The sequence below is a fragment of the Rhinopithecus bieti genome, unplaced genomic scaffold (genome assembly GCF_001698545.2).
Source record: "Rhinopithecus bieti isolate Rb0 unplaced genomic scaffold, ASM169854v2 scaffold_1673, whole genome shotgun sequence".
In the NCBI taxonomy this organism is placed as follows: Eukaryota; Metazoa; Chordata; class Mammalia; order Primates; family Cercopithecidae; genus Rhinopithecus; species Rhinopithecus bieti.
Window position 1 is genome coordinate 4,612,494 of NW_016804690.1, and position 12,711 is coordinate 4,625,204.

Genomic DNA, 12,711 nt, shown 5'->3' on the forward strand with positions numbered 1-12,711 from the left:
TTTTTTGAAATGGAGTTTTGCTCTTGTTGCCCAGGCTGGAGTGCAATGGCACGATGTCGGCTCACTGCAACCTCCACCTCCTGAGTTCAAGTGATTCTCCTGCCTCAGCCTACTGAGTAGCTGGGATTACAGCCCCCTACCACCACGCCCAGCTAATTTTGTATTTTTAGTAGAGGTGAGGTTTCACCACTTTGGCCAGGCTGGTCTTGAACTCCTGACCTCAGGTGGTCCACCCGCCTCAGCCTCCCAAAATGCTGGGATTACAGGTGTGAGCCACCGTGCCTGGCCTGATAATTCTTAAATCAGACTTTTCTCTTATTCAAATGAACTTTTTCCATGATTACAAAAGAATAAGGTTTTTATACTATCTCCAAACAGATGACATTAACTCAGGCCATCCATAATATAATTTCAAACAGGAAAAAAAGGTAGTTTTAATCTATTTAAATCTATTTTTAGAATTCTGTATGCTTGATTTAGCTATTTTCCTTCTCTCTTTTTAATTTTAGCTCGTGGTCTGGGTGGATCCTCTGGATGGAACCAAGGAATATACTGAAGGTTGATATCTCTTTTGTATTCATATTTGACAGCAGTGGGACAAGGATATGATGTTAGTTGTAAATATTTGATATTTTGTATGTTGTATGGAAAGCTAGTATCATGTGTTATGTTTTCCCCTAAAGCTATATTTGTGCTCATGGTTCTCATACATCATTGATTGTCAAGACAGGAGAAGAAAATTCATCTCCTTCAAATACCACCCCCCACATACTCTACCAGCCCCACACTTCTGATGTCTCCCAGATGAAAATAACTAACATATTAAACCAGTGTTACCAAAATGACTATACTGAACCCCCAGTTATTGGGGTAGAAAAACGATAACGAGTACAACTATGTAGCTCTTGCTCTGCCAGCACCACCATCCCATGCCGTCCCCATTCACTCTCCCCTAATCTGTGAACTGCTTTCACATTTCACAGCCTCACCTTTTAAAGGTGGGTTTTAAAACACAGTACAATATTTCTCCTTATCTAAGATGAGAACAATTAGCAACAAATTAAAATAAAATTGGCCATATAAATGTAGGAATGAACAGGCTCAGAGCCAGAGTTTTAGTTTTAGGTTTTTTTTTTTTGTTTTAGACAGTCTTGCTCATTGCCCAGGCTAGAGTGCAGTGGCACGATCTCAGCTCACTGCAACCTCTGCCTCCCAGATTCAAGCTATTCTCCTGCCTCACCTCCCAAGTAGCTGTGATTACAGGCACCCGCCACCATGCCCAGCTAATTTTTGTATTTTTAGGAGAAATGGGGTTTCACCATATTGGTCAGGTTGGTCTTGAACTCCCAACTTCAGGTGATCTGCTTGCCTGGGCCTCCCAAAGTGCTGGGATTACAGGTGTGAGCCACCACGCCTGGCAAGTTTTGGGTTTTAAGCTTAGAGTTTTATTTTTAAAATTAAGATCTAGGCCAGGTGCGGTGGCTCATGCCTGTAATCCCAGCACTTTGGGAGGCCAAGGTGGGCAGATAATTAGGTCAGAAGTTCGAGACTAGCCTGGCCAACATGGTGAAACCCCTTCTCTCCTAAAAATAGAAAAATTAGCTGGGCCTGGTGGCGCATGTCTGTAATCCCAGCTACTTGTGGGGCTGAGGCAGGAGAATTACTTGAACTCGGAAGACAGAGGTTGTAGTGAGCTGAGATCTCGCCACTGCACTCCAGCCTGGGTGACAGAGAAGGACTCTGTTTCAAAAAAAGAAAATGATGATGATGATGATGATGATGATGATGATGATGATAAAATTAAGATCTACATAAGTTTTCTTATATTGGCTCTCAGGACATGGCTTTAAAAATTGATCATAATTACTAGAAAAAAACTTTTATTGTTCTTGAATGAGACATCTCTATAATGAGTGAATCACAGTGTGTGTGTACATGTGTATGTCTGTGTGTGTGCTGAAAACATCTGTAGAACCCATTGTGAAATAAGGACGCTCTAGACTACTTTAATGTGTATAAAAGCACCTAGAAAGCTTATTTCGGTCTTGTTCCCCACTCCCAGATTTTGATTCACTAGTTCTGGGAAGGAGCCTGAGAAGATCTGTGTTACAAAAAGTATGCCAGTTAATTCTAATGCTGCTTGATAGTCCTTGGGCCTCTCTTTGAGAAACTCTGCTTTAAAGGCTTGGAATACAAGTCTAGATGTAATCCAGGAATATAAAGTGATTCGGCAGGTAAGGATGAGTTGGATGATGGTGGAAGAGGCATAGAGGAATCTGATGATGATAGCTGCAGAGTTATGGCTGCTTTATTTAGTTGGTTTACACATTGTACTAATGAGACCATGATTACCAATTCAATTAAGTGGCCATAGATCCTATTGCTGTTTCTGGCCAGCTCGCTTATCATTTATGCATTTTGCCGTAAATAGGATTGATCATGGATGAATCATTGCAAATTCCATACCTTAACTGCAAAACTAACTTGGAGCAATTGATGCAGTAATGATGAGTCATAACATGAGCAAGTTATATAACTGATATTTATTTCTTCTTTGCAGGTCTTCTTGACAATGTAACAGTTCTTATTGGAATTGCTTATGAAGGAAAAGCCATAGCAGGAGTTATTAACCAGCCATATTACAACTATGAGGTATTACTATAAGTGATACAAAGTAATTTCATTAGATAAATAATGGTAGTGTTATATGATTCTTTGTGTTATCTAAGTGAGAGGTTTTTAGCTTGGTTGCACATGCAACCATCTGGAGAACTTTTCATTTTTAAAATTGTATTTATTTATTTAACTTTTTTTTAGCTATGCTATTAACTGATGAGGAACTTTTAAGAATATGGATTCCCAGGCTGTACCCCAGACCTATTGAATCAAAATTGCTGGGGGCATTGGTACTGGGTGTGTATATATATGTATGTGTATGTACACAGACACACTGTATGCATTATATATTTTTAAATTTATGCCTTATGATTCAAATATAAATGTCAGAGAATTACTGATAGGGTTCTTGATTACCTTGGGCATCAAGACACCTGATTTACGATTGGTTCCTGAAGCACATTCAAGAAATGAACCATTTCAATCAAGAAAAGATGCTAGGCATGTTGTTTTCCAGGAACGCTGTGTAATGCCTAAATTGCAGTCAGTGTTGGTAACAGAACTTATTATGCTCTTGCACTCTTTTTTCTTGTCTCTTCTAATCTGCTTTGATTTTTTATTATACATCAGAGAAATTGTCTTCTATAGAAACAAAAGACCAGTGTCATTTCAAAGCAAGAATGTACCATTAAATTGCATTAAATTTTATAGGAAATCGTGGAGATAAAGTAAAGTATTTATATTAATGTGACCTTGATAGAACTTTAGAGAAACAAAGTAATCAGAGTGGGCAGTATTACTTCTAAATTTCCACTCTGAGTTAAAAGCAAGGTTAATCTTTATTTCTAATATAAATTCATTTTTTCCTGCTGTTCATATGATTATAAATTTTATTAAGAATCATGTGTTTCTTAAGATTTACCAAAATAGTGATATGTTATGGAGAAAGTTTCTCGGGTTAAATCGCCTATGTCTATTAATTCTTTAAATATGATTTTAATGTTCATACTGTTATATGCAGACACAAGTTTGTGATTTGTATGTAAACTTTGAGTTAATACTATTACTTTCAAAAGGGGCATTTAATTCATATAAAGCATTGTAATACATGGTACCTTTCATCAGGAAAAAATCTAAGTGCTTAGGAGTTAACAATTTTCACCACTTCTTGCTGAGATTAGAAAAATCGTATTCATTTTCCACAGAACAATGAAAAGCAGCAGTTAAGGGAACACAGGAATGAAGCAAAGGGTGAAAAAAATAGCTAGGGTTTTGGCTCCACTAGTAGGTAGAAAAGAGGTAGGCAACTTGTGGTACCCCAGGTGGCCATTGTGCATCCCATGTACCAGTTCATTTTCTGCTGTTCTGCTTCTCTTCATTACCTCTCTCTGTACCACTTCCCCTCTGGACACTGTTTATCCTTTCTTTTGCTTCTCTTGCTTATGCCTTAAAATTCGTTACCACAAATGGAAGTAGAAAAGTTGCTCAGCTGTGTTGGTGGTATTCAGGCTAAAGATTCAATTTTAAATAATAATCATCATCACCATAATAGCTAAAATTAAGAGTTTACTGTATGCTGCCAGGTTCAAGGGTTTCAAATATATCCTTTCATTGAATACTCACCACAGCCCTTTAAGGAAACTGTTATCTCCATTTTAAAGAGGAAACTGAGGCAATTAACTTTCCTGTGGTCACCCGGTTGGTAAATGGCAGAATTGGGATTCAAACTCAAATCCAAACCTTGCTACTGTATTACTTTATATTGCCCTCCTGAGCCAGAGAAAAGACTTAGCAATTCAAACTTTATTATTGCTTCCAACATATACTGAAACTGGTAGACACTTAAGGGAAATAGCATGAAGAAACTCAGTCTATCTTTATACTAAAGCCAGTTTCTTAACCATTGAAGCTTAATTGATAGAAAATTTTTGACTTTATTACCCTCCCAAAATTGGTGTGGAGGCTTTGAAAGAGAAAGACAATGTAAGAGCCTGACAGTCAGGAGCACAGAAGAAGGCAAGCTGGTTGCATCATGGGATTGTGTTGACCACATCAAAACACTAGAGTCCTTGGTCCCATCCTTTTTGCCTAAATGTTCATTTACAGAAGGAATATGACCTTGTAGGGCCCAAAATATTTGTGTCCACTGTTTTATTTCCTTTATTATTTTTCCAGAATAACTGGAGAGCTGCATTAATAAATAGGTTTCTTGGCCAGGCATGGTGGTTCATGCCTGTAATCCCAGCACTTTGGGAGGCCAAGGCAGGTGGATCACGAGGTCAGAAGTTCGAGACCAGCCTGACCAATATGGTGAAACCCCATCTCTAGTAAAAAAGTACAAAAATTAGCCGGACATGGTGGCACGCACCTGTAATCCCAGCTACTCAGGAGGCTGAGGCTAGAGAATTGCTTGAAGCCAGGAGGCAGAGTTTGCAGTGAGCTAAGATCATGCCACTGAACTCCAGCCTGGGTGACACAGTGAGACTCTGTCTCAAAAAAATAAAAATAAAAATAAAGTAAATAGCTTCCTTAGACTCCAAACCTCTCCTGTAGTGCAAACTCAGATGGGAACAGAGGAAGCACATTAACATATACCGAGCACCCAGTGCTCGTTCTTTGGCTCCTTTGTTGCCTCATTTGCCATCAGACTCTTGTGGGATTGCCCTACCAACAGAGAGCTGTCTCACCCAGGACCACACCTCTTCCCAATGCAGTCCATTTCCAGTGACTGATTATTGTAGGAGTTTAAAAACCTGACATCTCATCCCAATTTGGGACTACTCTGAAAGGCTATTGTAGCTCCAGACTCCCTGCATAGGAACAGCTCCCCGTAGAGTCAGCTCTTGTTGTACCTGCATCACAGCTTATTTCATCCCTCTGCCCACGCCCTCCTCCCCCTTCCACAGGTGTTGATACCAAGCACACTTCCTAACAAACATACCACCTGCCTCAGAGTCTGCTTCCCAGGGAACCCAACCTGCAACCTAAGTATATTTCAGAATAACAACACCCAGGGTACTGCTCTAGGACAAATAAGATGATGTGTGTGAAAACATTTTGACAGGTAAACTTAGGCAGTCTAATTTAGTGTTTAAGAATACCATCTTTGAAGACAGATGAGCCAATCTTTGGTTATGAACTTCTTAGAGCCTCTAGTCAGGTTACTTAATGATTCCACATTTCATTTTTCTCATCTTTAAATTAAGGATGAGAATACCTACTTTATGGGGTTACTTTGAGGATTGAAAGAGAGATAATACATGTAAAGCACTTAGAATGGTGCCTGGTACATGTTTAGTGTTCAGTACAATATGTATTTCTCTATAATATATGCCTACTATATTAATATAATTGTATTTTGATTAACTTGCATCAATCATTTTATGTATCAGTTTTACTTCCCATGCAATACAGATTTTTTTCTATATCGAGTAATAGTTATAACAATATGGTTGAAATTGAGTTCTGCAAAGGAAAATACAGATTCTAAGATTACATTATCATTGTCATTTTGCTACTACAATTGTCTGCAAAATGTTAACTCTGATCCCATTATCCACAGCTACTCTTCAGTATTGGCCTATTCAGTTACCCTATCTCCATAGCAGCCAAATACATTGTCATAATTACCTATTCCTGTTGCAACATGATTTTTAATATTTCTTGGAAAATGAAAAGTAGTTATCAATACATGGTATTTCATTTCCTGGGGATCTTAGTACTTTATGAAAATGGCCATTTTCAAATACAACAAAGAGATCATTAGATAATTCAGAAAAACAGTAATCAGTTTATGATGTTTCAGTACATTATAAACCGAAATCAGTTTATTAAGATTCCAGGGAATAACCAAAAGTTCTTTGAAACTGTTAACCAGAAGAGTAATGATAATAATCAGCAGATTCTCTCAGGAAAAGTTCTTCATCAGTGATATTGTTCTTATGCTTTATAATATTATTGTGTTTTTGTTTTTTTAATCACGATGCTAATATAACTGAATATTCCATATATGGACTAACGTTCTTCTCCAAATAATCACAAGTCTTGCTGTTTCACTCATTTACACAGGCAGGACCAGATGCTGTGTTGGGGAGGACAATCTGGGGAGTTTTAGGTTTAGGTGCCTTTGGGTTTCAGCTGAAAGAAGTCCCTGCTGGGAAACACATTATCACAACTACTCGATCCCATAGCAACAAGTTGGTTACTGACTGTGTTACTGCTATGAACCCGGATGCTGTGCTGCAAGTAGGCGGAGCAGGAAATAAGGTATGAAAAAGGTCTGTCATCTGCTCTGAAATGCAAGTGAATCATTGAAATACTCAACTTTTAAAAACACGAAATGAGAGTTTAAAGAGATGGGAGTAAATAATATAATTTGTACATTTCTGCAGTATTTAAATTTTAAAAATAAATTTAAGAGTCAAAGGGTTTTTTTTTTTTTTTTTTTTTTTGATTATCTGAGAGAATTCAATGTTAATGGAAGTCATCAGGGTAAGACTCCATGCTTCTTGCCAAAGACCTTATTTTGCCAAGGACCCTCTTAGATTATCTCCTCTACCTTCTACAGACTCTAAGATCGGGCCCACCCGCCCACTTCTTGTCTATTTCCCCCATTCTTTCATCCAGGTTTCCAACCTGCTGAGAGAATTATGAAATGGGATACAAATTGATCTACATCCCTAGCCCTGATCTCTTGTCATCTGATTGTCCCCTGGATATCATTATGATGACATCTCTCAGGTATCTCAAATTCAGCGTGTCCAGTTTGAGTTCATCCTCTTTCTACCCACCTCTGGATGTGTTTCTCTCCCTGTTTTACTATCCCGCTAATGGCCCACCATTTTTCTAATCCAGGCAAACACCTGAGAGTCATCTTAGACTCCTTCCTGCCTCACATCGTATCAATCTGGTCCTACTTATATATCTTCTGAATAGTTTTTGTTTGTTTGTTTGTTTGTTTGTTTGTTTTTTCGAGACTGAGTCTTGCTCTGTTGCCCAGGCTGGAGTGCAATGGTGTGATTTCGGCTCACTGCAACCTCTGCCTCCCGGGTTCAAGTGATTCTCCTGCCTCAGCTTCCTGAGTAGCTGGGATTACAGGCGCCTGCCACCACGCCCGGCTAATTTTTGTATTTTTAGTGGAGTCTGAGTTTTATAATAATAATTAATTTACACTATAACCAAAAAAAGTCAACTGACTAATGAAAGCTTGATAGCAAGTTACCATTTAGAGTCACGCAAGTTCTAGCAGTATTTCAGTTGTGTATCAGTATTAGAGGAATTGTTAGGATGACTCTATAAAAGTTTATATTTTGTGGCACTGCAAAGCTGTTCTTTGTGGGGAAAAATCTGCATCTGTAAAGAATCTCTGTTAACATAGCTAACTTTTTCTTTCAGACCCTCCAAATCCTAAAGAGATTAACTAAAATCTGATTTTTTTTTTTTTTTTTTGAGACAGAGTTTTACTCTTGTTGCCCAGGCTGGAGTGCAATGGCATGATCTCGGCTCACCACAGCCTCTGCCTCCCAGGCTCAAGTGATTCTCCCACCTCAGCCTCCCGAGTAACTGGGATTACAGGGGCCTGCCACCACACCTGGCTAATTCTGTATTTTTTTTAGTAGAGACGTGGTTTCTCTATGTTGGTCAGGCTGGTCTCAAACTCCCAACCTCAGGTGATCCGCCCACCTCGGCCTCCCAAAGTGCTGGGATTACAGGCGTGAGCCACTGCACCCGGCCTGAACATTCCCTTTCTATAGATCCTGGGTCTTTAGACAAACCCAACCAATTGTCAATCAGAAAATACTTAAATTCACCTATATCCTGGAAGCCTCCCTGCCCCCACCGCTTTGAGTTGTTCCACCTTTCTGGACCAAATGAATGTATTTTTTAAATGTATTTGATTGATGTCTCATGCCTCTCTAAAATGTATACAACCAAGCTGCTCCCAACTGCCTTGGGCACATGTTCTCAAGACTTCCTGAGGGCTGTGTCACGGGCGATGGTCACTCATATTTAGCTTAGAATAAATCTCCTCAAATATTAAAAAAAAAAAAAAAAAAAAAAGGTTTGTATTTTGGTAGTGAAATGGCAATACGTGTGATCCCAAGACTTATGAAAGTACTTGTTAGACTAGTCACATTGCACATCTGTTGGGATCTATTACAATTTATACATTATTGTACTGCTTGATACTTCTCTGTCCTTTATTTAATAATGGTCAGGGGTTTTGTTTTGTTTTGTTTTTGGTTGGAGGGCTGTTTGTTTGTTTGAGACAGAGTCTTACTCTGTCGTCCAGGCTGGAGTGAAGTGGTGCAGTCTTGGCTCACTACAACCTCCACCTCCCAGGTTCAAGCAATTCTCGTGCCTCAGCCTCCCAAGTAGCTAGGATTGCAGGCGTGCACCACCATACCCAGCTAACTTTTTGTATTTTTAGTAGAGATGGGTTTTGCTATGTTGGCCAGGCTGGTCTCAAACTCCTGGCTGCAAGTGATCCACCTGCTTAGCCTCCCAAAGTGCTGGGATTACAGGAGTGGGCCACCATATGCAGGCCTCTAATAAATGGTCAGTTTTTTAGATACTGAAAAAGACTTTAATTCTGCAGTAAATGTATATTGCTTTTATGCTAAAAAAGAAAAACAACGTGAATAAAAGAAACGTGTTACTTTATGTAACTTGGAATGTGGAGACAGTTCAGATATCCTCTTTGTAGCTTTTTTGACCATTATTTTTTCTTCACATCACTATATTATTATGCATTTATTCTATGTATTTCTTCATAATACTGGTATAATTTAAACCTGCTAAAATTTTTAACTTGAGTTTAACAGAGGAACTGATTAAATATCCTTGATAGAAATAAGCAGTTTTTCTTATCTGTACCTCAATCTTTTCATGACTTTCAATTATTCTTCCTATTATCAAAGGATAATTCTTATTTTTACCCTTACAGATTATTCAGCTGATTGAAGGCAAAGCCTCTGCTTATGTATTTGCAAGTCCTGGTTGTAAGAAGTGGGATACTTGTGCTCCAGAAGTTATTTTACATGCTGTGGGAGGTTAGTCTGTTTTATTTTGGGAAATTCATAGTTTTTCTACAATTATATCATGCTATGACATAATATTTCAGTAATATTATTTTACTTAGACTGTTATGGTATAAAAGCTAGAAGGAAGCTTAGAGATTTTCCAGTCCAAACCCCTCATGTGATCGATGGATGAGAGAGTAGATTTTCAGCAAGTTTTACTTGAGTTATAATATCCTTTTTTGAACTTTGATCTGCATACAGTTAATTTAGCCCTTATTTATCGCCTTTTTTTTTTTTTTTTTGACACAAGGTCTCTGTTGTCCAGACTGCAATTCAGTGGCGCAGTCGTGGCTCACTGCAGCCTTGAACTCCGGGGCTTGTAGTAAACCAAGGTTGTAGTAACTAAGATCACACCACTGTCCTCCAGCCTGGGCAAGACTCTATCTCAAAAAAAAAAGACAAGAAAAGAAAATGCTAAATAAAATTAATTTTAATCAGAGAAAAAATAATTTTATATCCTTTAGTTAGTTAAAATTGTTCTGTAGTCTTAAATTTCAAGTGAATTAAAACTTAACCTTTGTGGACACTCATTCTTTTATCCAGAATTTATTGGCTACTATTGGATAAGCAAGCAAAAGGTACTTAAAATAACTAGAAAAACCACAATCCAATTAGCCACTAACTTGAGTGATTGATTAATTGATTGATGTTTTTCTATAGGCAAGTTAACTGATATCCATGGGAATGTTCTTCAATACCACAAGGATGTGAAGCATATGAACTCTGCAGGAGTCCTGGCCACACTGAGGAATTATGACTACTATGCAAGCCGAGTTCCAGAATCTATTAAAAATGCACTTGTTCCTTAAAGGAAAGTTTCATTTGGCTGGGTGCGGTGGCCTCCCAGCACTTTGGGAGGCCAAGGCAGGCAGATCACTTGAGCTCAGGAGTTTGACACCTGCCTGGGCAATATCGTGAGACCTCATCTCTACAAAAATACAAATTAACTGGGCATCCTGTCATGCGCCTGTCATCCCAGCTGCTTGAGAGGCTGAGGCAGGAGAATCTTTTCAGCCTGGGAGGCGGAGGTTGCAGTGAGCTGAGATCATGGCCGCTGCACTCCAGCCTGAGTGACAGGAGTTAAGCCCTGTCTCAGAAAAAACAAACAAACAAACAAAAACACCCAAAAAGTACTGAAAGTTTCATTTACTTAGCTAGGAGAAAGACTTGGTTCTCAAAATAATACATTTTAAAACTAATTGGATAGAATTAGAGTTCCACCTTTATTCATTGTTGAGCAGTGATTTATATTTAGTTATTGTATTTAGGAATAGAAAATAGAATTAAATAATTTAACTTGATTAATCAACCAGACCAATTTTGACATCTGGAGAACTTACAAACTCAACATGTTATATTTGTTTTCCTGTATTTAGGTGGAGAAATGAGAAAAAGCTTTAGTTTCAATTGACAATTCAGGTCAATGTTCAATCAACATGCCTATCTTTTAAACCACATTTCTTTCTTTTTTTTTTCTTGAGACGAAGTCTCACTCTGTAGTCTAGGCTGGAATATAATGTCATCATGATCTCAGCTCACTGCAAGCTCCGCCTCCCAGGTTCACCCCATCCTCCTGCCTCAGTCTCCCGAGTAGCTGGGACTGCAGGCACCTGCCACCACGCCTGGCTAATTTTTTGTATTTGTAGTAGAGATGGGGTTTCACCATGTTAGCCAGGATGGTCTCCATCTCCTGACCTCGTGATCCGTCCACCTCGGCCTCCCAAAGTGCTGTGATTATAGGCGTGAGCCACCGCACCCAACCTAAACCAGATTTCTTTAGGGCACAATTGTTCCTGGAATCTCACTCTTGTTTTTCACAGTAATTTAAAAAATGTTTCTGCTCCAATTAAGAATACATATGACGTTATCATATATGCTGATGAAACAGATTTATGAGAAAAGTTTTTTTAATAAATTATTTAATCCTAGCTCTTTGTTATTCACCAACTTTTTAAAAAAGTGTTTGAAAATGATAAATTCTTGACTTTGGGGATTAGTTTATTCTTATGGCATCATTATAAGGCTTAATTGTGGAAAGCTAAGTACTTGCTTCTGTTCCTTCCAATGAGAGATTATAACATAAACTATCAAAATTATTCTGCTAATATACCTAGATTTTTATTTTTAGGTCTCTATCCATTGCTTTTAATTAAATTTCTGTTTTCAAATCAAACAAGTGGTTTAAATTAACAGTTCCCAAACTCAACTGCATATCAGAATCACCTAGGAAGATTTTTTTTAAATGCAGATTCACAGGCCAGGCACTGTGGCTCACGCCTGTAATCCCAGCACTTTGAGAAGCCGAGGTGGGTGGATCGCCTGAGGTTAGGAGTTCAAGACCAGCCTGGCCAACATGGCGAAACCCTGTCTCTACTAAAAATACAAAAATTAGTCGGGCATGGTGGTGCGTGCCTGTAATCCTAGCTACTAGGGGGGCTGAGGCAGGAGGATCACTTGAACCCAGGAGGCGGAGGTTGCACTGAGCTGAGATCGTGCCACTGCACTCCAGCCTGGGCAACAGAGTGAGACTCTGTCTCAAAAAATAAAAATAAAAATAAAATGCAGATTCACAGGGTTTATCCCAACAATTTTGCTTCTGTGTGTGTGTGTTTGTTTGTTTATTTATTTATTTTGAGACAGAGTCTCTGTCACCCAGGCCAGAGTGCAGTGGTGCGATCTTGACTCACTGCAACCTCCACCTCCTGGACTCAAGCGATTCTCCTGCCTCAGCCTCTGGAGGAGCTGCGACTACAGGCGCGTGCCACCACCCCTGGCTAATTTTTTGTATTTTTAGTAGAGATGGGGTTTCGCTGTGTTAGCCAGGATGGTCTCGATCTCCTGACCTCGGCCTCCTCAAAGTCCTGGGATTACAGGCGTGAGCCACCACGCTCAGCCTGCTTCTGTATATTTTAAGAAATTCAGGGACTTTGATAATCATTTAACTCTAGGACTCACTAGATAAGGTAATATAGTATTATTTTACAGAAGTGTCATAATCTGACAGGAAGAGATC

The 12,711-nt window shown here is 38.9% G+C and overlaps 1 protein-coding gene across 2 annotated transcripts in view; it reads left to right on the top strand.

Moving 5' to 3' along the window:
- The window catches only part of BPNT1 (3'(2'), 5'-bisphosphate nucleotidase 1), a 32,177-nt gene extending 20,551 nt beyond the window's left edge, over positions 1-11,626 (top strand). For both annotated transcript variants that reach the window (XM_017870010.1, XM_017870011.1), the window contains exons 5-9: positions 510-558; positions 2,561-2,652; positions 6,685-6,882; positions 9,563-9,668; positions 10,359-11,626. In XM_017870010.1, coding sequence (XP_017725499.1) covers positions 510-558; positions 2,561-2,652; positions 6,685-6,882; positions 9,563-9,668; positions 10,359-10,507 — 594 coding nt within the window. In that variant the 3' untranslated portion in view covers positions 10,508-11,626. The remainder of the gene's footprint in view (positions 1-509; positions 559-2,560; positions 2,653-6,684; positions 6,883-9,562; positions 9,669-10,358) is intronic.
- Positions 11,627-12,711: the final 1,085 nt, after the last annotated feature.